Genomic DNA, 23,880 nt, shown 5'->3' on the forward strand with positions numbered 1-23,880 from the left:
TCTGCGCGCTTCGACAGCGCATTGATACGGAGCTCAGATATCAATGCGCTGCCGAAGCGTGCAGAAGGTGTTAGTACGCCTGTCATTATAGTGCGCACTTTCCATAGCATAGAAAATCGCTACGTTTCAATTTGTGTAACTGAACTTGTTTCATGTCACTGGTCATATAAACCTATGTAAACAGGAAAAACGTGGAAAAGTTTGGTCACATCTAACTACAGCCCCAAAAAATACCATTGGCCATACTGAGCCTAGCTACATTGCTAACAGGAGTGACAGCGCGTCTGACTGCGTCTGACTGACTGGGAGGTCGCGCAAAGCTCGGAGAGGTACGGAGCAGCTCGTCTCAATTCAGATAAGAGCATATTTCATTATGGAAGTACGGTGGACTGTTCCTTTAAGTCAGTCAATGACAAACTTATAGTAGACAAGTCCGATAGCAAAATATAGAAATGTCAAAATAAAGACTTTGTATTGCAGTGTGGTTTTGTAAATAATATTCGAGTAGCATTGTTTAAATATTAAAAAAAGCCACCCACATCTTACCTTGTATTTGATTATAATGACATTTTAAAAGTCTCAGTTTCTGTTAATTAAAATGTGACGATTTCGAATAAAATCAAAAGAATACAACTCTACAGAACATATTCTGAAGTATAAACTTAATTTTTCCCCTGTAAATGTGTCACCTTTGACTGTATTACCACTATTTTTGCAGCTTTAGCTACAGCATCGTTTGAACATTCCTCTAGCTGTGATTATCCTCTTAACAAGGTTGTGATGGTACAGATAGATTCCTGGGCAGGTCATTCTGTAACGCTGCCTTTAATCCAGTAGGTGGGGCTACAACACTACATCAAGCAATTCCTATTACAAATAAACATCACTTTATTAGGAGCACCTGTACATTCATGCAATTATGTTGTGGAAGCAGTGCAATGCATAAAATCTCTCTCTCACACACATGCACACACCCTTCAGGTCATGCTCACATCAGCCATCAGACTGGGGAAGATGTGATTGCAGTGATTTTGACTGGTTGGTGCCAGATGAGCAGGTTTGAGCATTTCTGTAACTGCTGATCTCCTGGGATTTTCACACACGACAGTGTCTCAAGTTTACTCAGAACTGTGCAATAAAGAAAAAAACATCCTGCAGACAGAAACGCCTTGTTGAGAGAGCTACAGTAACTCATACAAGCACCCTGCGCAATTGTGGTGAAAAGAAAAGCATCTCAGAATGCACAACACAACACATCAACCCTTGAGGCAAATGGGCTACAACAGTACAAGACCACGCCAGCTTCCACTTCTGTGTGCCTCAGAAAGCTGAGGCTGCAGTGGGCACTAGTTCACCAAAACTGGACAGTTGACATCGGGGGGGGGCAAAAACCTAGCCTGGGCCCGCCCATCCTAAGTGTGACGCAACACGAGGGCCTGTTGCGAGCTTAGTCTGGCAAGGTAAGCTATCTCCAGCTCTTCCAAGCTCCCGAAAAATCGGGAGCCAATCAGCTTTGAGCATCTCCAACGGCCCTGGGTAGAGGCGTGTTCAAGGCAGTGACGTAGTAGAACTGCGACCGGAAGCCATAGATTGTTTACAGAATCTATGCCGGAAGCGCTTCATTCACTAGAAACATTACGAACATGGAGCAGCGGCAAGCCTTTGACACAGCGGTAGATGCTGTATTGAAAGCATTCAACGGGAAGTTCTCATTGAAAACAGAGCAAAGAGCAGCCCTGGAGGTATTTATCTTCTTCCTGTTACTCAAGCAGTTTCCGTCACGTCAGAGGAAAGAGTGATGTGATTGGTTTAAGCTTCGTCACAGCCTTTTCTGGCTTCGACCAGTAGCAAACAAGCATTTCAGGGAGGCGGGTCAACCACGCCTTTGGGAAATGGTTGGGCTTAATATCTTTGCCAGACCAAATGCTCGCAGAGCTTTGAAGTCGCGTTAGCCAGACTAGCAAAAACCATAGCCTGGTCTGATGAATCTTGTTTCCTACTGAGGTATATAGATGGTAGTGTCAGAATTTGGCACGAATAGCCTAAATCCTTGAACCCAACCTGTCTTGTATCAACTTTTCAGGCTGGTGGAGGTGGTGTGACGGTGTGGGGAATGTTCTTTTTGCACACTCTGGGCCCATTAATACTACACAATCATCACTGAACCCTTTTGAACCATTGCTTAAAACCATCGCCACAGCCGATTTGAGTTTTCTTGCGGATCACGTGTATCTCTTCGTTACCATCATTTACCCATATTCTAATGGCTACTTCCAGCATGATGATGCGCCATGTCACAAAGCGAAAGTTGTCTCAAACCATGAACATGATAATGAGTTCAGTGTTCTTCAGTGGCCTTTTCAGCAGCCACCGGATCCAAATCCAATAGAACACCTTTGGGATGTGGTAAACCGGGAGAGTCACAGCGTGAAAGTGCACCTGGAAACTCATGCAGGAATTGCACGATGGAATTATGTCAATATGCACCAGACTCTCAAAGTAATTTCCCCAACATTTTGTGAAATCCATGCCATGAAGAATTGAGGCTGTTTTGAGAGCAAAGGAAGGCCCAATCCAGGATGGGTACAGTGTTCCTAATAAAGTGCTCTGCGAGTGTACAAGTACCAACACATCAGCAGCATGGGTTTTTACCAGAGGTGGACAAAGTACCCAACTTCATTACTTTAGTCAAAGTACAGATCCCACTGATCAAATGTTACTCCAATACAAGTGAAAGTTGTACAGTCAAATTTTTACTCAAGTTTTCGCTTTTGAAAATACTTAAGTAATAAAAGTACATTTTCTGTCAACACATTGTCATTACCAAAGACAGAAATGTGAATTCACAAAATGAACGCATGCTGTGCCATCATGGTGGTTTAACGCTAAGCTAGCTAGCCAGTGAAACGCCACCTGACATGCTTGCAAACGCTTTTCAAACTCTAAATCATATTGGGTAGCTAACGCTACTAGAAAAGAAACATTTCTACATTATTTGGCAAGATTATGCTGAAACATATTTCTGAAAGGACTTCAGATAAGTTGGCATTATTCATGTTAGCATAACTCTGTTTTTACATGCTAACAGTGTCCAAGTTAACTACAGTGGCATGCAAAAGTTTGGGCACCCTTGCTGAAAATGTCTGTTACTGTGAATAGTTAAGTGAGCAGAAGATGAACTGATCACCAAAAGGCATAAAGGTAAAGACGACATTTCTTTTCAGCGTTTTCTGCAAGATTCATATATTATTTTTGTTTTGTACAATTGGAGAGTGAAAAAAGAAAAGGAACACCATGCGAAAGTTTGGGCACCCCAATACATTTGAGTTCTCAGGTAACTTTTACCAAGCTTCCAGACCTTAATTAGCTTACTGAGCTGTGGCTTGTTCAAATTCTTCGTTAGGAAAGGTCAGATGATGCAGATTTCAAAGCTGTATAAATTCTCTGACTCCTCAAACTTGTCCCTAAAATCAACAGCCATGGGCTCCTCTAAGCAACTCCCTCGCATTCTGAATAATAAAATAATTGATGCTCACAAAGCAGGAGAAGGCTACAAGAACGTAGCAAAGTGTTTTCAGGTCGCTGTTTCCTCAGATCGTAATGTTATTAAGAAATGGCAGTTAACAGAAACAGTGGAGGTCAAGGTGAGGTCTGGAAGATGAAGAAAACTTTCTGAAAGAACTGCTCGTTGGGTTGCTAGAAAGGCAAATAAAAACCCCTGTTTGACTGCAAAAGACCTTCAGAAAGATTTAGCAGACCCTGGAGTGGCGTTGCACTGTTCTACTATGCAGCAACACCTGAACAAATACGACCTTCATGGGAGTGTCATCAGAAGAAAACCTTTCCTGCGCTAGCCACAAAATTCAGCGTCTGAAGCTTGCGAATGAACATCTAAATAAGCCTGATGCATTTTGGAAACAAGTCCCGTGGACTGATGAAATTAAAATAGAACTTTTTGGCCACAATGTGCAAAGGTATGTTTGGAGAAAAAAGGGTGCCAAATTCCAGGAAAAGAACACGTCTCCAACTCTGAAGCATGTGTGTGGATCGATCATGCTTTGGGGTTGTGTTGCAGCCAGTGGCACAGGGCACGTTTCATTGGTCGAGGGAAACATGGATTCGAATAAATACCAGCAAACTCTGGAAGCAAACATCACACCATCTGTAAAAAAGTTGAAGTTCAAAAGAGGATGGGTCCTACAATAAGACGATGATCCAAAACACACCTCAAAATCTACAATGGAATACCTCAAGACGCCCAAGCTGAAGGTTTTGCCCTGGCCCTCACAGTCCCCTGACCTAAACATCATTGAAAATCTGTGGATAGATCTGAAAAGAGCAGTGCATGCAAGACAGCCCAAGAAACTTGTAGAACTGGAAGCCTTTTGCAAGGACGAATGTGTGAAAATCCCCCAGGTAAGAACTGAAAGATTATTAGCTGGCTACAAAAAGTGTTTACAAGCTGTGATACTTGCCAAAAGGGGGTGTTACTAGGTACTAACCATGCAGGGTGCCCAAACTTTTGCTTCAGGCCCTTTTCCTTTTTTTGTCATTTTGAAAATGTAAAAGATGAAAATAAAATATAAAGGGAATGAGTCATGTTTAACTTTATGCCTTTTGGAGATCATTTCATCTTCAACTTGCTTAACTGTTCACAGTAACAGTAATTTTGACCAGGGGTGCCCAAACTTTTGCATACCACTGTAGCTGTGTGTTAACGTTAGCTGTGGACAAGGCGATGGCAACTTGGTGGGCAAATCCAGAGAAAGTCATTTGACGAAGCAGACTGCATAGCTATTGCAACGTTATCGCTAGCTCTAAAAGCACAGACGACTTCGTTGCAAGCTTTCTCTTGGAACAAAACATTTATACCCCTCAATATGCTTCCGCAGGTTGGGTGGCGAGTTTTTATAGGCCGTGATGCGGTTCATTTTAGCAAAGCAAACGCTTAAAACGAAACAAATCTTTAATCCTTTCAGAAAACTGAAACATGGGTTCTAGGTAAAGCCATGAGCGCGTGCATTCGCCAGAACAACCGCTTCCTTCCATCAGCTGATCGTGTTCAAATAATGCTGTGGAGAAATCATTGGTCTTGATTTTATCCAGTCTATGGACGGGACTCTAGTGATTACCGACAGACTGTCTCAGGGTCACCTGCGAAAAAACCAATCACGTTTTAGAAAAGAAAAAAAACATCCACTTTCAAAGCTTCTTCATAGTAATGAGGACCTTGATAGAAATGTAGTGGAGTGAAAAGTGCGATATTTGTCTTTCAAATGAAGTGAAGTTAAAGTCAAAAGTTTCCAAAAAAAAAAACTCAAGTAAAATACAGATTCTCAAAAAGTGTACTTAAGTACAGTACTCAAGTAAATATACTTCATTACGGTCCACCTCTGGTTTTTACACTGCAGACTAATCAAGGCCAATTTATACTGACAACCCAGTCCTCGCAGATAGCGTCGCAGACAGTGTCTGCGTAGCCCCCCCCACCTTCGCAGACGCTCTGCGCGCACCTCCCAAAAATTGTGACCACCACAAAAGCCTCGCAGACAGCGCCGCAGACAAGAGGGCTCCGATTGGTCCACTCTACATCCGCTGTACACGCACTTCCGCTTCCCTACTTTCCCGGTTTGGTTTGTTTTCACGACCGGCATTTTTAAAAACACGAGCGAAGATGGAGCAGCATGAAGAGCGGTTGATTGAGGAAGTACGGACATCTATACGGCTCCAGTTCTAGTCATTATAAAAAAAAAGTTCTAGTCATTATAAGTAACCGGAGGATAAACACTCCACTAACCACACCCACCAACTACTCCTAGCGACTTCACGCCCCCTTGCGTTGTGCCGGTGAATAACATCACGCACACCTATTACTCCCCGCTCAACGATAAATTACAACTGTCTGCGAAAAGCTATCTGCGAAAGCCTTGTTGCAAGAGCATGCAGAGGCCTTAATCCTAAAATGTCTAATTGCACTGTACGTACAGGGTTTTCGGTGTGCAGTTTACTAAACATGATGGAGATGTGCGCGTCACTCACTCTGTGTCAGTTAGTGTGAGTTCTGAGCCTTCGTTCCTGGAATCGGAGTCCACCTCGCTCTCTGATAACTCCACCCATGTCCTTGCTGACGGATCTGAAATCAAAAGACATACACATCTGTCGGTTTAACTAAATTTGTGAGCCATGTCTGTTAATTTGTGCTACTTTCAGCTAAACAAAGCTATTCCCACACCTGCCCTACACCATAACCTCAGCAAATAAAAGGCAACCACCATAAAAAGGATCATTCTATCACAAAGGGCTACAAATCTAAAAACACAGAGAGAGAGAGAGAGAGAGAGAGAGAGAGAGAGAGAGAGAGAGAGAGAGAGAGAGAGAGCGCATTTGTCTAGAAGCATTTGAGAGCTTCATATTCTTGGATTTATTGTCATCTTTCTAGGAAATACCAGAAACGGTGAACTATCCTTTACAGTAGCAAACAGGAAGCACATACTGGTGTTACAGAAAGATTTACTCCAAATAAAGTAAACGGCTTGTCAGAAGATCAATATTTGTCTGCATTTGGCAGTCTGTCAAGCCTAGCCTAATAAACCTGCTGTCAAAGTCGAGTTCGACTGGACAAGCGGTCCATAGGAAAACACCACAAAGGCCTGGGGCTATGAAATAAATGAGTTTCTATCTGCAAAATAAAAAAGTATTAGGCAAGGAAATGCATGTTTGATATAAACAGCTCGACATTTTGACAGTGAAAGGAGACAGTGACACGATAGACCTGACACTGATTAGGACGGTGCCAGTTAGCCTATCTCCCACTGCTGTGACGATCAAGGCTGAGACACGTTCGGGCTGCCAAAGCCGTTAAGGCCAACACAGGCTGATTAAAATGAAAATGATCAAGTCTGATCACCAGACCATTCACCAGCTCTCCAATGCTGAGAGTGTGAAAAGCATGCTTATGATATAACTTCAATTTCTAATCTATGAAATGGCCTTGGCAGACTGGGAGACAATTACAGCTACACAAGCCAAACGACTCAAACGTTATTTCTCTTTCGCACACGCTCACCGAGTTCTGTTCGAAAGTCCTCTTCAGCTGCAGCGTTTTCCTTCTCCACCTAGCACAGATGTACCAAGTAAGAGGGGAAGGGGGAAGAAGGAGGAAAGGGGCAGGGAAGAAAGAGAGAGAGAGAGAGAGAGAGAGAGATTTGGTTACAACCACACTGACGATATAAATCAATCATGGAATAAACCATGCTGGTTAGTTTAGTGCCTCCGTCTCAGTATTTACAGGAAGGGGATGTTAAAATATTGCTCCAAAAAAGTAAAGGGAAATCTGGTAGTTAATCAAAACTGAAGCAATGTCCATAACTGTGAGAGTACAAGTGTTGTTTTATTATTACTAGCGTTTTAGTAATTAACATTCAAACATTTGACAATGCTGAATATAATCTAGCCCTGGAAGTTTTAAAAAACAGTTCCTCCCCCTCAGTGCTTCTTGGTGCTGGTCAGTCCCAGTGAAAGAGGCATGGCCTTCCTTCCTTCCTTCTCATGATAAAAGTGCCTCCTCAGAGCACCACGGTTTGATCCTTAGGTCAGGTTTGCTGTCTGTGGAGTTTGGCAGCGTCTCCCCATGTACGTGCTGGTTTCCTCGAGGTTCCCTCCACCTCCTGAAAAGGTGGACGAGCTACACAAAACTGCCCCATGTGTGAATGAGTGTGCATGGTGCCCTCTGATGGACTGGCATCCCATTCAAGATATAACCCTGTCTCACACTAGGCAGGGTTTTTTCTAGAAAAATTTAATATGAGGGTGCTCACCATGGCGAGGGAGCATAGCGACCGGGTGGGGGGATGGTGCCGGTTGTCCGTCCCCCTCCACCCGCCCGCCGTGTGAAGCCTTTGAAAAATTGAGGCTCCAATGGGACATTCTGAGGCTATCTGAGAGGGAAATTGTAACAAATTGTCAACATTGAAAAAGAAAGAAGTAATCTTCTTCTGCCCCGGACAGTCTCTGGCTTTCTTCCGTTTCGTGCCGCGGGATGACGTCTTTAAATGCCCAAGTGTCAACAAAAACAACTCGCGAACTACTTCTGTCAAAAGCTCCCGCGCCGCTGGGTGAAAGGTCATTCAGTCTCGAGAAACCTCGCTCTACAAGTCAGCTGACCTTGTATGGAACCCATGTCAAATCTCGAGAGCAGCCGCGACAAGTAAACAACTAAACAACATGGCGCCTCAGTCTGGAAAACGCCAATTCGGATTGTTTTTGCACCGTCTGGCGGTGTATCTACTATGATTGGAATATTTTTGGAGTAATTATAACGTATTTGATGGTCAGACACATTGTCACGTGGTGTTGCTGGGATGTTTTCACAGAGAAAAGATCATTTTGAGAAAGATTGCATGTTGTGCAGTAGCATACAAGTGCATGGCCCAAGTGTGACTTGGGGTTCAATCGGCATTTCAGTAAGGGGGCGCACGCCGAGAGTAAGAGGGCGCAGCGCCCCTGTTCCCCGGTTTAGACGAAAGCCTGCTAGGTGTTCCAGAATCCACCACAACCCTGACCAGGATAAAGCAATTACTGAAGATGAATGAATTAATAAAAGGAGCAAATGAATAACCTACTGCACTTCACTGACTCAACACTGTATCATGTTCCCTCGCTGATGGCATAAATTCTTTTTAAACACTGAATCATTTGAGATGGATAGCCAGTCCCTCACCCCCCGCGCCAGTACTACTGTCCCCACAAAGCTCAATTTTTTATATTTTTGAAACATCCAAAACGTTTCGCTGATATTTGACAGAACTCAACTCAATTAGCCATTTCTTCTTCCAAATCACCGAATTAAGGTTCTTGTCTTTTGTACAAATCTGCTCTAAGCGATGAACTATCCATCTCCAAACGGATGGTCAGTTCTCTGGCTCACACAGTCTTTTTACCTGTTGGTGTACTTCAGCTTGGGTAAAGGTCTGGTAGGGGTTTGACATGGCTTCCTCTTCCCTGAAAGGTGACTGCTCCCTGTGGTACAACAGTGGACTCTCCCGATCACTTCTCAAAATGTTTGCTTCCTCCTCTTCATCTTCCTCCTCATCTACAGCCATCTCTCTCTCTTCGCCTGGCAGGAGCTCCGGAGTGATCAGAGGTTTGGCATAACGGATGGTACTATCCAGGATCAGCTCTGGGTCATCATCAATGTCTTCTGGAAAGACTGCATCATCTCCAAAGCCCTGTTACAGACAAACACAGCATCAGCCCTTGTTTTTTTTTTTTTGGTCACTCGATTCAGAGAGATACTGCAGTGGAATCTGATAAAGTATAAAGAGCAATTTCATTCTGGCCAAATCAAATAATGGTAGAGATGTGATCAGGTTCATGGGATTTACTGCTTTCTGGCTTCAAGCTTGAAAATCCTGTCTGCTGGATGTGACCAGCTACAAAGCACGTGGTGTGGTAGCACACAATAGTGTAGCGTAGCTTTAGCTTGCCATTACTCTCTTGCTTCAGCTGCTGGCTAGGCCGAAACAGAGGGCAAATTATGTAAGCCCCTCTTGCCAGTACCCAGCTTGTCCACAATCAAGACTCCAGCATGCCTCCTCATGGGACACCATGGTAACTGGGCACCTTACGGCCCCAGGCAAACCTGCAGGGGATCTCGGAGCAGGTTGGAGTCCCAGAGGTGTGTAGACACGCCCTGACACTCCTCAATCCAACCCCAATCTGTGGGTAAATAGCAGCTCGGCCAATGTGCAAAACAACTCGCGACTAGGGTCAATGGACAAGACTGAGCACCAAGGGTATATGGGACTCTCCAGCTGTTTCACAACTCATCTAAGAGAAGGACAACTCTAAACAAAACCTACACCCCCGACAGTTGCTATACTTGTGGTACTAGTTGCACCAATATAGTTTTTGCTGTTTGTGGGACGAGTGTGTGGGGGTGGCTCTGCACAAACCTCACCCACTTTAATATACTCCGTGTGCAGGTAGTTTTAAGCCTAGGTCACAACCGGACGTACGATTTTTTGGCCGTGCGATTTTTGGCATTTCCCAAATCGCTGTGTTTTTTTTGTTCGTGGAGAAAGACGCACGTTGGCCGTAAGTTTGTCTTGCAACCTGAAAAAAAACGTAAGTGCCCGTAGAGTTTGACATGACAAAGAACCTCTGCGGCCGGTCTGCGGCCAGTCTACGGCTCGAAAATCAGCACGTCACACGCGCGCCCTCCGTGCGTTTCTTGCGTTTTTTGCACGTAGACCAGCCGTAGGAGCACGCACGGCCGGTTGTGACCGAGGCTTTAACGGACCACCACACACCACCTGCAAACTGCTAAAACCCTCATCTGTTGACCACAACAGGAGAGTCGATCATATTACACACACAGACATTTTTTAAACTCTTACTACGAACATTTACATAACGAACCAAGTTTGTGTCCCCCGCCCTTAATGACAGTGAATCAAATCTTCAAAAGAACATCACTGAGCCATGCGCTCCTCTGCTCTTCCCACTAGAGACAAACAAGAAGTAATCAAGTCAGCAGTCAGGTCAACAATACGTGTTCATGCCATAAAGGCTTAACTGGCCTCACTTAGGTGTCGATCACTAACAATTATCGAGAACGGTGATCAAAGGATCGATAAAAGGACGAAATGACTGCTGGCATCATCAGTGATTTACAACACATGAATGAACCGAACCATGAAGATTTAGAAAACCAAGCGAATCAGTGGATGGACGATGACAACGATACAGCGGTAACCTCCGTCATTTCCATAAACAGACAAAGAAATCAATCATCGCCTCCGTTTGTGATCCTTTAACTCGGTCATCACACTGCGATAGTGACTCGGAAAGAGAAATTCGTGATGAGGAGGATATGCCTTAAATTAAAGCAGTCCAGGATTACAAGTTTCCTCAGCAAGCAAAACTATCGTACTTTCACAAACTAAAAATTTACAATATTCGCATTATTTTTGTGACATCGTGTCACATGGATGTGCAACATCTCACCTTAAACTGCTCCTCACATGCACGGCGCGCTCAAGCTACCAAGGTCTAATTGCCGTGCACCTGTAGCCGATCAGAGTGTAATCACAGCGCGCTTATAAGGACTCTGAAAACACACAGACTTTGTGAAGTATACATGCTGTACCTTGTGTGTCTGTATTGCTCTTCCGGTTTTGACTTTTTGTATATATTTCAGATTCTGCCTTTCGTTCTTGCCTCGGCTACTCTGTTTGTGCCTCGTATGACCCTTGCCTGTTTTCTGACTCTGCTTTCACATTATAGGGTAATCACGCTAGAGGCGGAATGAGCCGGAATGCCGTCGGAATGAAAATTCTTCGTATATTCCAGGATATTTGAAGTGCATTCTAAAAATTCTGACTGCATTCCAAACATCCGAGCCCATTCTTGTGGCTGGCCCGAATGTTTTGCTCATGTTCGAAACATTCGAGGTGCATTCGAAGAGGAGAAATATTGAACAGCATTCAAAGTGTATTCTAACTGCATTCTGACTGCATTCTAAATATTCTTACCGCATTCCAACAGCATTTGAAACTTTCTGATCATGTTTGAAGAAAAAATCGAAATGGCAAGCCACTTCAAATCCTGCCAGAATGTCCCGAATGTGCCTTGAATGAGCCGGAATGAAAATTCTTTGTATATTCCAGGATACTCGAAGTACATTTTAAGTATTCGAGCTGTGTTCTCTTTGAATTCTTAGATGTTCGAAACATATTCGGCGGCTATTCCGGGAGCGTTCTGACTGCGTTTGAGGTGAATTCGTACAGCATTCAAGGCACCTTCCGACCCGACTTCGGGTGGTATTCAGGCAGCAATCGAACCACACTCGTACGGCATTCAAAGTGTATTCTTAATATTCTTACTGCATTCGAACAGCATTCTAGGTATTCCTACTGTGTTCCAACTACATTTGAACTGCATTCGAAAGCTAATACACCCGGAATGTGCAAGAATCATTCGAGGCGGGTTCAAAGCGCGTTCTCAGTATTCGAATGGCAAAGCTGTAAGAATGTTGGTCAGTTTGAAATTCCCGCCCGAATGTGGCACGAATTTTGAAAAATTTTTCATTCCTGCTGGTTCTGCTTGATTCCTACTAATTCCGAATAAGTGTGACAGGGACCTTACGTTTTGGATCGGTGTTTGCCTGCCTGTTTGTAAACAAACACTCTTTCTGCAATTAAATCCGTCCATCCGCCTCCTTGACATGACACATATGGCCCTTTTCCACTACCCTTTTTCAGCTCACTTCAGCCCGACACGGCTCGCGTTTCGACTACCTCAGAGCAGCACGACTCAGCTCGTTTCAGCCCTACTCAGCACCCAAAACTCGCACGGTTTTGGAGTGGGGCTGAAGCGAGCCAAACCGAGCCGAGTGGGGCTAGGGGCGTGAGGAGACACTCCCCTGTGCACTGATTGGTGAAGAGGAGTGTCCTCACACGCCCACACACGCCCCTGAGCACGCTGGGATCTGTAAACACCGTAAACCCGGAAGAAGAATTACGAGAATTTCTGAAGCCTTATGCGCCTCGCCTCATCTATATGCTCGTCAGTTTCTGTTGGCGTTGTCGGTGACAACAAGCCACAGCACCAAGACCAGCAACACTAACGACTCCATGTCCTCCATGTTTATTGTTTACTATCCGGGTCGTGAGACTACCGCTTAAAAGGTCACTGATGTCACTGTTTGCGCTGCCTAACGACATCATGTGACATCCACCCACTTTCGCTAACTCCACCCAATGTGTCCACCCACTTCCAGCCAGCACGGTTCAGCGCGGTTGTAGTCGAAATGCAACTCCAACAGCCCCGCTCAGCTCGACTCAGCACGGCACGGCTCAGCCCGACTCAGCCGCGTTGGTAGTGGAAAAGCAGCATTAGAAAACAGTGACTTATTTCCTTTTCCTTTGTAAATATGTAAGTGAATTAAGTGTAAATATAAATTAAACACGGTTTTATGTAAGAGAAGTGTTTGGTGTGATAAATGGGTCCATTTCGGTATTACGAACTTTTAGGAATAACAAACTATTTGGACTTCCCCCAACGAGTTCGTTATAGTGGGGTTGCAGTGTGTGCGTGTGTAAATATGTAAAAACACAGACAGACAGACAGACAGACACGAGTGTTCTACTGGGAAATACGCCACTCATATTTTTCATCCAAGCTACATCCAGGACATGGAGAACCAAAACCATGACCTATTTCTCTGCGTCTCTCATGAAGAAATCAAGGAATTGTTTTGATAAATTTGGGTACTTTGTGTTTGTGAATGTATCTATATAATAAAAATCACAAGTTCCTTGAAGATATGAAGCTGATCTTGTGATGAAAAACTCACATTTTTCATACAAAAGCCATTGTGGATCTGAGTGATACATTCCCCGATATTTCACTCCGATGACGTCACTCCCTGTGTTTTCCCGCTGATGACGCTCGTTGTCAAAATAGCGAACCGGTTCAAAATTACCTTGCGCATTTTTTTTTTAATGGATGCGTCATATAAAGAACATTACACAGTAGCGCAAAGACATGAAATGTATCTTCTTGTGTTGAAAAATATCACTTGTTTGCTTTGCTCACTCGTGAAATACGTTCACCACTCCAAGATAAACGTCATACCTTCGTGCCACTGTGTAATATATTTATATTATTTATTTATTTTATATACACGAGATTATTACTAATCTCATCTCATTATCTCTAGCCGCTTGTATCAAATTTTAAACACACACTGGAGCTCTAGATTAGATAAAATGTACTCCAGCATAATGAGAAGTGCCTGTAATACGAGAGATTCATACAAACAAATGGAGCATATCATGCTTCAAGAATGTTAAAAGGCTCATTCTAACGTAGACTATGAATTTATAGCCTTCTGCATCATGATCCTCATTAAAACTGCGTGTGATGAAATGATTTTTCATTTTAATCCCATGCTCCATTCCTCCTGCAAGGCAGTGGCTAAATTTATGTCTACAACTCGCACCTTACTTTGGTTTTTATTTACTACTTTTTGGTCTGTGTTGCTGTTGCAGTCTAAGCAAAATCTGAACAAATTCACAGTCTTCCATCCACAGCGGGAGCATAGCTTCTATCGGACAAAGTTAAATATATTGAACTAAACTGTTTAGGGCTGCTGAAGTGATTTTTTTTTTTTTTTTCAAGAGATGCATGAAAATACCAGGTGTGAACAGCTCTCCGTCTCGCATGTCCAGTTTTGAGGCAATCACCTCGACTGGTGGTTAATACAAAGTCTGAACTGGATCTAAAGCATTCTTCATCTTTCCTCCTCCCCATTTGCAGTTTTTTTCAATAACAAAGACTCTTGTTTCTTGGTTGCATACAAAGCAGGCCTTCATCTCAGCAACAGGGTTCCTGCTTGTCCCCTCCTGCCTGTAACATGCACATACACACTCCTAAAGATCATAAGAGCTGAAAGTGCACTTTTCCTCATGCTGCTCTCTCATCAGCCGACTCAGCACCTTTCACACCCCTCCCCTCATACAGCCCAGAACCAATTTACCATGAAAAATGTGCAGAGTCTAAAATCTTAATGGCGCAATTAGTCTCGTTTTGGGTAGATTTACAGCAGCACTTGACTCTTGTGCTTCAACTACATCCATGCTAAAAATTCAAGGATAACGCGGTCATGTGTCTGAAAAGCTCAGAGAAAATGAACTGGGCATCAACCCTAAAATCGCCCCGATTTCTTTTTCTCCTCTTTATCAGTCTCCACTCAAGTGCCAGGTTTTTACGACTGCTAGTCCAACAGGCTAGCACATATGGGAGGAACTGAGCGTTCTGATATAATCCAAGTGCTAGTCATCATATAACTGAACTTCCAACCCCAAGTAATCGCACAATGATATAAAGCTCTTCTCTATACTGACTGATCACCAGTTTAGCTTTAGTTCTCAGACATACCAATACCTTAGACACCGGTCGCTGAGGATAGGTGGGGGTGTGCTCTTGTTCGTCAAGATCTGCAGGTTTCTCCACAATGCTCCTGTCCTCTGCCTGGGGTCACACACACGGTTTTCAGAGTGGTCACAACCTGTACTTTACATTTTTTAATCTCTACTTTCTTCTCAGTACATTTTCAAACAATACTTTCTGGCATCAGTCAAACTAAATTCCTACCTAATCTAAATTTTAACAGATGGAACAGCAAGAATGAGACCGAATAACCAATTAATTTACTGCAAAATTAATGAATTAATTAACCTACTGCAAAATGTAGGACGTCCCAGAAGTAATAGAGGGATTTCACTGACGTCACCCGAAACCGGAAGTAAACAGACCCTGCGCCATATTGGAAGACCAACAAACTCGTGATTAGGGGGAAATAACGGCAGCGGTATGTGAACCCACGAGAATAAAGTGGAGTGGCAAACGACTTAAACAAATCTGAGCTGTTTTATTTATGATTTATTGGCCCAACAGTAGACTTGAAAGAAACCTGTGTGAGACTTGGCAAAAAAACTGTGGATATAATGGATACGTCTGTGCATGATCTGTGGACACTTTGAGGTAAGCAAACGCAAGAAATTCAGATTTAAAACATGCTAAATTGGCCCCAAGTTGATAAGTGGATGAGGAGCAAGCCTCCCAGACTTCTACAATTTAATAATAATAATAATAATTTAGGATGGTTTGGGGCTTGCTCTCCCTCCTATTATATAAATAAAGCATAGTTGTTGTGTAGGCATATATCATAAATACATATGTATAATTTGGATAAATTAACCTAAATTATGGATACCTTAATAGTAACAAAAAGTATTAATTTTTCAACTGAAGAGATATATTATTAAAAGATAAATATCAACAAGATTACCTTGGCCATAACTATGTGTAGGTTATTCTTAATAACAGCTGTAATATCACGAACCAAGCCCCTAACAACATAACTGTAAGCCTGTAGCCCTTTGTAGGCTTTCAAGTCATCAGCAGTGTAGGCACTGGGTGTAAACAACAAATAGTTTACAACCCCGATTCCAAAAAAGTTGGGACAAAGTACAAATTGTAAATAAAAACGGAATGCAATGATGTGGAAGTTTCAAAATTCCATATTTTTTTCAGAATAGAACATAGATGACATCAAATGTTTAAACTGAGAAAATGTATCATTTAAAGAAAAAAAAAAATTAGGTGATTTTAAATTTCATGACAACACCACATCTCAAAAAAGTTGGGACAAGGCCATGTTTACCACTGTGAGACATCCCCTTTTCTCTTTACAACAGTCTGTAAACGTCTGGGGACTGAGGAGACAAGTTGCTCAAGTTTAGGGATAGGAATGTTAACCCATTCTTGTCTAATGTAGGATTCTAGTTGCTCAACTGTCTTAGGTCTTTTTTGTCGTATCTTCCGTTTTATGATGCGCCAAATGTTTTCTATGGGTGAAAGATCTGGACTGCAGGCTGGCCAGTTCAGTACCCGGACCCTTCTTCTACGCAGCCATGATGCTGTAATTGATGCAGTATGTGGTTTGGCATTGTCATGTTGGAAAATGCAAGGTCTTCCCTGAAAGAGACGTCGTCTGGATGGGAGCATATGTTGCTCTAGAACCTGGATATACCTTTCAGCATTGATGGCGTCTTTCCAGATGTGTAAGCTGCCCATGCCACACGCACTAATGCAACCCCATACCATCAGAGATGCAGGCTTCTGAACTGAGCGCTGATAACAACTTGGGTCGTCCTTCTCCTCTTTAATCCGAATGACACGGCGTCCCTGATTTCCATAAAGAACTTCAAATTTTGATTCGTCTGACCACAGAACAGTTTTCCACTTTGCCACAGTCCATTTTAAATGAGCCTTGGCCCAGAGAAGACGTCTGCGCTTCTGGATCATGTTTAGATACGGCTTCTTCTTTGAACTATAGAGTTTTAGCTGGCAACGGCGGATGGCACGGTGAATTGTGTTCACAGATGATGTTCTCTGGAAATATTCCTGAGCCCATTTTGTGATTTCCAATACAGAAGCATGCCTGTATGTGATGCAGTGCCGTCTAAGGGCCCGAAGATCACGGGCACCCAGTATGGTTTTCCGGCCTTGACCCTTACACACAGAGATTCTTCCAGATTCTCTGAATCTTTTGATGATATTATGCACTGTAGATGATGATATGTTCAAACTCTTTGCAATTTTACACTGTCGAACTCCTTTCTGATATTGCTCCACTATTTGTTGGTGCAGAATTAGGGGGATTGGTGATCCTCTTCCCATCTTTACTTCTGAGAGCCGCTGCCACTCCAAGATGCTCTTTTTATACCCAGTCATGTTAATGACCTATTGCCAATTGACCTAATGAGTTGCAATTTGGTCCTCCAGCTGTTCCTTTTTTGTACCTTTAACTTTTCTAGCCTCTTATTGCCCCTGTCCCAACTTTTTTGAGATGTGTTGCTGTCATGAAATTTCAAATGAGCCAATATTTGGCATGAAATTTCAAAATGTCTCACTTTCGACATTTTATATGTTGTCTATGTTCTATTGTGGAAACAATATCAGTTTTTGAGATTTGTAAATTATTGCATTACATTTTTATTTACAATTTGTACTTTGTCCCAACTTTTTTGGAATCGGGGTTGTACAATGTCTGGGTAGCAAACAGATGGCAGAATTGGTGTCAGGTCCTCCTTATGTTTCCATTCTCCCTTGCCCCGAGTCTTATCATATGGGTCAAACCCATCAATCACAGCCAGTTTCTCCACATACCGTGCCCTTTCTGCAGCTGGTAATGTACTCACATAACCAGAATTATCAGCCATCATGTCACTTCACTCTCGCTCGTAGTTTGTTTTATATTGTGAGTATGTATGTATGTATGTACTTGCATAGATGTGTACTTGGTCTTCCAATATGGCGCCCTAACAAAATCTCGCGGTACGGTGACGTCATGCGAAAGCCCTCTATTGGGCACTTCCTTTAATGGTCACACCAATTTTACCATTGTTATCATTTATTATTACAATTTTAACCACTTCAGTTACTAAACAGGAATGGCAGAGATTTTGTATTTGTGAGAAAAAGAACAAATACAAGACAGCAAATCGGCTATTATCGATGTGTATAATGCACACGGTGGGTTAGTTAGCAGTCAGTGGAGTGATTAGTATTACTCTGCAGTGTTGCTCATATGGTCAGAGGAGAGGACAGTTTCCAGCAGCCCCTTTTCACTGTCATAAATTTGCTGTACATCTCGGGTTGATAATCAATGAAGCAAGCCACTAGGCTGAACTGGAAGATTTGCAATTTATCACACGTGTTATGCCAGGACTGGATTCTCAAAGCGCTCAGCACACTCATAACCTACTTGAGCACATCAGATCATATCTTAAGTGTCTTGCCAGCAGAAACCATAACTGGCCATGTAGTTAATATTAATGTCCATTACGACCACCATCAAGGGCATGAGTGTGATGTAGGAGCGTGAAACTCCAGTCTTAAGGCCTCTGCATGCTCTTGCGACAAGGCTTTCGCAGATAGCTTTTCGCAGACAGTTGTAATTTATTGTTGAGCGGGGATAATAGGCGTGCGCGATGTTATTCACCGGCACAACGCAAGGGGGCGCGAAGTCGCTAGGAGTAATTGGTGGGTGTGGTTAGTGGAGTGTTTATCCTCCGGTTACTTATAATGACTAGAGCTTTTTTTTTTTTTATAATGACTAGAACTGGAGTCGTATAGATGTACGTACTTCCTCAATCAACCGCTCTTCATGCTGCTCCATCTTCGCTCGTGTTTTTAAAAATGCCGGTCGTGAAAACAAACCAAACCGGGAAAGTAGGAAGTGCGTGTACAGCAGATGTAGAGTGGACCAATCAGAGCCCTCTTGTCTGCGGCGCTGTCTGCGAGGCTTCTGCGCTGGTCACAATTTTTGGGAGGTGCGCGCAGAGCGTCTGCGAAGGTGGGGGGGGCTACGCAGACACTGTCTGCGACGCTATCTGCGAGGACTGGGTTGTCAGCATAAATTGGCCTTTAGACGGTCACTGTGCCGAGTTACCGTTTCAATTCATTTTAAAGGCAAACAAAACCTGTTTGAGTATTCACTTATTTATATTTGTACCTGTATACTGCATACAGATGATTTTTCTTTTAAAACAAAAACGCCCCTGGGCGCTGACATCTTGCTCTCTCCGAGGTTCATATATTTTGCTCTGAGTACAAATTACGTGACAGAATCCGAGATTGTGACGTAACTGATTCACCGAGGCCGAGATCTAGTGGATACATCGCTTCTAAATTGTCGTAAACAACCCTAAAGATGCCCGAGTGTCGAGCATTTGGCTGTAAAAATAAGCCTGGTCATTTAAGCAGTGAGCGCACACACACACACGTGCGCGTGAGCAGAGGCTGTTTTGCTGCCTGTGAACACTCCATCACTGGTGACTCACCGCGGGGTTTTTTTTTCTTTAAAAATTGTTGGAGTTTATCAGTAGCCACTTAAAAATCATGACAACATGAGCCATTTCTAAGTGCTCATTTTTTTAACGCCACAGAAATAAAATGCAAAAACTAAACTTTGAGTTTACTTATGAATGACAGTTTGGAGGTACCCAGAAAAAGTCAGAGAACTGCTGCCAAAAGGAACTGACAGTCATGACAGTTTTCTTTTTTAAATCCCTGTAATCAGCTCACACAAGAACCTGGATCACCTGCCACTCTATTTTAACAGCAAATGGGACGACAAGACACGCATTTAACATTTGTTCAGATGTTTTTAAATAATCCCAAGTTTAATATTCAATATTATAAAAAAAAAAAAAAAAAAAGTCAGTTGAATATAATTTATAATTATACCCTTATGGTGATGATACACGGGGCAACTTTTTGGGCAATGTTGCCGAGCAATGTTGCTGGCAACGGGCGACTAGGTGAGACACAGGGCAACTTTTCAGGGCAACTAACAATGGGCAACAACAGTTAGCAACGGCAGCTAAAAAAACCCAAAAAAACGATGTCTTAATTTTTGCTGTGACCATTTAATTAAGCTGTCTGTTGTTTTTTAGAGCTTTGGTGAGGTAAATTCCTCCATATAGAATATTAAAATAACAACTTACCGGCGTAAAAACAGATGAGGAGTCTCTCCATCTCTTCACTCCACTGACACTGAGCGGCCGCCATATTTGTTTGAAATTTCTGATCTGAACCCCACCGGAGGTCACATGACTCGATACTCGCGTTCTGATTGGCTTATCTCAAAAAGTTGCCAGAGATTATCAAAACCATTCAGAAAGAAACAATGTTGCCCAATCTCAATAGAAAAGAGTCAAAACGCAATTGCCCAGCAACATTGCTCGGCAACATTGCCCAAAAAGTTGCCCCGTGTATCATCACCATTACTGGCCACTGTAATATAAACACATTCACTTATGCAGTTATTCAGTCGGTTAATTACATGCAACTGTATAAACCTCATACAGCAGGTCAAGAGCTTCAGTTCATGTTCGCAAGAACCAACAGAATGGGGGAAAACGTGTGATCTCAGTGGCATGGCTATTGATGGTAGACAGGTTAGCTTGAGTACTTCAGAAACCGCTCATCCTGGGATTTTCTCACACACATCTCGAGAGTTTGCACAGTACTCAGAAATAATTTGCCCCAGCACCAGAACCGTGTTGATTAGCACTGTCGTCCTGCCCTAAAGGCAACTCATGATGCTTACATAGCTTTTATAGGTTTGTCAGTCTTTTGATTACAACTGCAACACACCTTACAGGCAGCACACAAAATTTACTTATACTACTCCTCTGACTGACGGAGCATCCAGTTAGAATTTATTCTAAAAATATAAAATACATCCCCGCAATACATTACAAAAAATCACTTTATAAACAGAATCCTAAAATATAAAATACCTCAGTTTTAAGATACTCGCTTGCCAGTATTTGACAAAAGCATTCGATACCGTGTTTAAATTGGAGAATTTCTTTATTCAAAGAAAACTGGTGCACATTTAGCCAACATCACAACCCATGTCTGATTAAAGGCTTACCCCCAGAGGTTTCCTGATGCCCAGGTATACCGTGCCTGGTGGAGCAGCCTTGAGGACATCTACAGCCTGGGACAGAGGGCATGTGTCTAGGTAGGTGTCATTGACAAAGACCAGCTGATCTCCAGGCAGAAGGCCACCATGACTCTCCGCAACACCTCCAGCTACCAGCGACCGAATGACTATCACAGAGCGCGTAGTGTCCAGAGGGTCCTGCAGAGGGCAACACAGACCACAGCAAACATGCTTATATACACGCACACACACGCACGCGCACACACAGGATCTCTCTCTCCCTCTCTCACACACACCAACAGAAAAGTAATGTCCATCAGAGAGCGAGAGACAGAAACATACCTTCCACAAAGGATGAAGGCTCAAATAAAAGGACAAGTAATAGTTACTCTTACACCCCAGATCTTTACTGAGAAACAAACTCATTTCTGTCGGGCCTTTCACACGGATGCAGCATGTACCTTACATCACCTACACAAACGGGCAGGACAGAAGATTCCACAAGGCCACGTTCCAGCCATAACTAAAGGAGACAGCAGAGGCAGGGAGCTGAATGAACACAAAGCAAACTCCGCTCTCCCTCTCTCTCCCTCTAAGACATCATGTGTCCAGGTATCAATCAACGTCCCAGCAAGCTTATGCTATAAAACTGCAATTCAGCTCCAATTTGATGTCCCTGACAATGTATTTGATGACCCATATGGGCGGCTTTTATGTGACGAGTGACAATATAAAAGTGATTAACAAGTGGTTGGTTTAGTGCGGAAGCTCAAAGAGCCGGAGCTTTATCATTAGCAAGCACATTCATCTGACCATGACGAGGAGAAATATTTACGACTGCAGTCCACTCCGAAGGAACAGGAACAGACAGTCGAGCTCTGAAAATTTAAAAATCCCTCAGCAAAAATGAACAAGTCTTTTGAAGAAAAATACAAACTTGGTCAATATTTAGTCATTGATTTATTTGAGCCCATTTTACTCAATTTTGTTTTGTTAAAAAAAAAAAAAAAAAAGCGCAATTCTACTTTTGTACACATTTGTCAAACTTTAATGACAATTCAAACAACATTTATTAAAATGACAGCTGCAGGCAGTAACTGTAACCTTCTGTTAAACTGCTCATACATAATGTGAAACACACACGGCCTGAACTGCATTGCTGTCATCATAAAAATAAATAAATAAATCACCTTTTTTCTTTAAAAAAAAATAAAATAAATCAACAAAACTTTATGACCTGTGATGTCACTCGGCACTGCTTCGAAGTCCAGATCACACCAAACCTGGTTGGTTCGCTTGTGCTGTGATCGGGAGACTGACTGGGTGCTGAGTGGTGCAACAAGTCATGAAGTGGCAAGATTTGTCATTTATTTGCGGTGCATTTATAGTACGAATACTTTCCTTTCCACATCACACGAGTAGACAGGAGTTTTTAGTACAGCTCTACGAAAGTAAGTTCACACTGAAAGTATGAAGAAATAAATACACCAAGTGACACTACAAAAAAAAAAAAAACCCGGAAACTAACTGCAGTCAGCTGAAAGTATTGCCTTTAAGTGCAATTTGTATTTTCCCCTCCTGGACAGAACAGCAAGAGAGGTCTTGGGCTGTGACCAGAGCTTCAGATTGGTCAATTAGGTTCAGATTGGGCAAGTTTCACTCTGCTAGACGGCAGTGGAGAACAGGAAACACCTGGCTGAGTGTCCAGAGACATTATAAACAATGCTAAGGTGTTGCAGAGTAAGCAGAAGAGTAGGAGAAATGCAGTAAACTCAAGCCTGCTGAGAGAGAATATAAACACAAAAATGGACAAGGCAAAAAAGAGATGTATTAATGGAGAGAGAAAATCAAAGACACACAGAGAGAGAGAGAGAGAGAGAGAGAGAGAGAGAGAGAGAGAGAGAGAGAGGTGCAATAGAAGTAAGGAAAAAAGCAAATGGGAAAAAGTTGGAGAGGGGATTTGAAGTTCCACTCCAGCTGGCCCTTTTAGAGGACACTGGCTGCATTGTCCAGCTGCCGAGTTACAGCCAAGTGCGCTCCTCTTTCCAAGGCCTCCCTCATCCCACATGGCCAGTGATGTCAGCGGTGCAGCTGGAAAAAAAGCACGAGAAGCAGAGGAGGGCTGGTGGGGCCACACTGGGACAGTGCAGGGGGCTGAGCAGCACCAAAGCTCGACACGCAACCAAGTATGGCACCAGAAACAGACGGGCAGCTGTGGACAAATTCACAAGCCTGTCAGCTACAATGGTGAGAGAGAGAGAGAGAGAGAGACGCAAACAAAGAAGGAAAAAGCAGGAGTGACCAAAAAAAAAATTAAATAAAAAGCGAAAGCGTCCCATTTCTTGTTTATGTTTCGGCCCGAGTGAAGCTGTGACGTTAAGAGTTCATATAAACCAGAGCTTATTACAGAGTGCAGCTGCTTTCTGAGTGCGAGAATTTTCAGGACAACCACTGACGACAATCCAGGCAGAAACGCTCCTGTATGCAAACGACACCCTCAATATGCTACTGCTCAGAAATCCTGTAATGTACATTTTAAAATCTGTTAATTTACGGAGACTAAAACACGAACATTTCACAAACAAACACTCTGCACCCCAATGTTACGCATTCTGCATCTACACACAGGCAGAGAGATCCAGCCAGTACTGTACTAATGTAGACTATTGAACTCAGATTTTTTATTTTTTGGAAGAAAGAAAAAAAAAGGGGGGGGGGGGGGGGGTAGTTAAGACTCTATGCAATTGCCATCTGCCTTAAAAGATAAAACGGTCCTCTGTAAGCTGTGACTGCTCAGTGGGCCAGCACTGCATGCTGAGCGGTTAAAATTCTTGTGTGTTTCAGGTGGGCAG

At 43.0% G+C, this 23,880-nt stretch overlaps 1 protein-coding gene across 5 annotated transcripts in view; it reads right to left on the reverse strand.

The window, feature by feature from the left end:
* Positions 1-23,880, reverse strand: part of patj (PATJ crumbs cell polarity complex component) — a 234,157-nt gene that overhangs the window by 156,336 nt on the left and 53,941 nt on the right. For 4 of the 5 annotated variants that reach the window (XM_060941335.1, XM_060941333.1, XM_060941334.1 and 1 more), the window contains 5 exons: positions 21,017-21,226; positions 14,950-15,036; positions 8,940-9,227; positions 7,067-7,115; positions 6,040-6,133 (listed from right to left, as the gene is read on the reverse strand). In XM_060941335.1, coding sequence (XP_060797318.1) covers positions 6,040-6,133; positions 7,067-7,115; positions 8,940-9,227; positions 14,950-15,036; positions 21,017-21,226 — 728 coding nt within the window. The remainder of the gene's footprint in view (positions 1-6,039; positions 6,134-7,066; positions 7,116-8,939; positions 9,228-14,949; positions 15,037-21,016; positions 21,227-23,880) is intronic. The other variant, XM_060941336.1, reaches the window with a different exon arrangement.

This window comes from Neoarius graeffei, chromosome 15, assembly GCF_027579695.1.
Source record: "Neoarius graeffei isolate fNeoGra1 chromosome 15, fNeoGra1.pri, whole genome shotgun sequence".
NCBI lineage: Eukaryota > Metazoa > Chordata > Actinopteri > Siluriformes > Ariidae > Neoarius > Neoarius graeffei.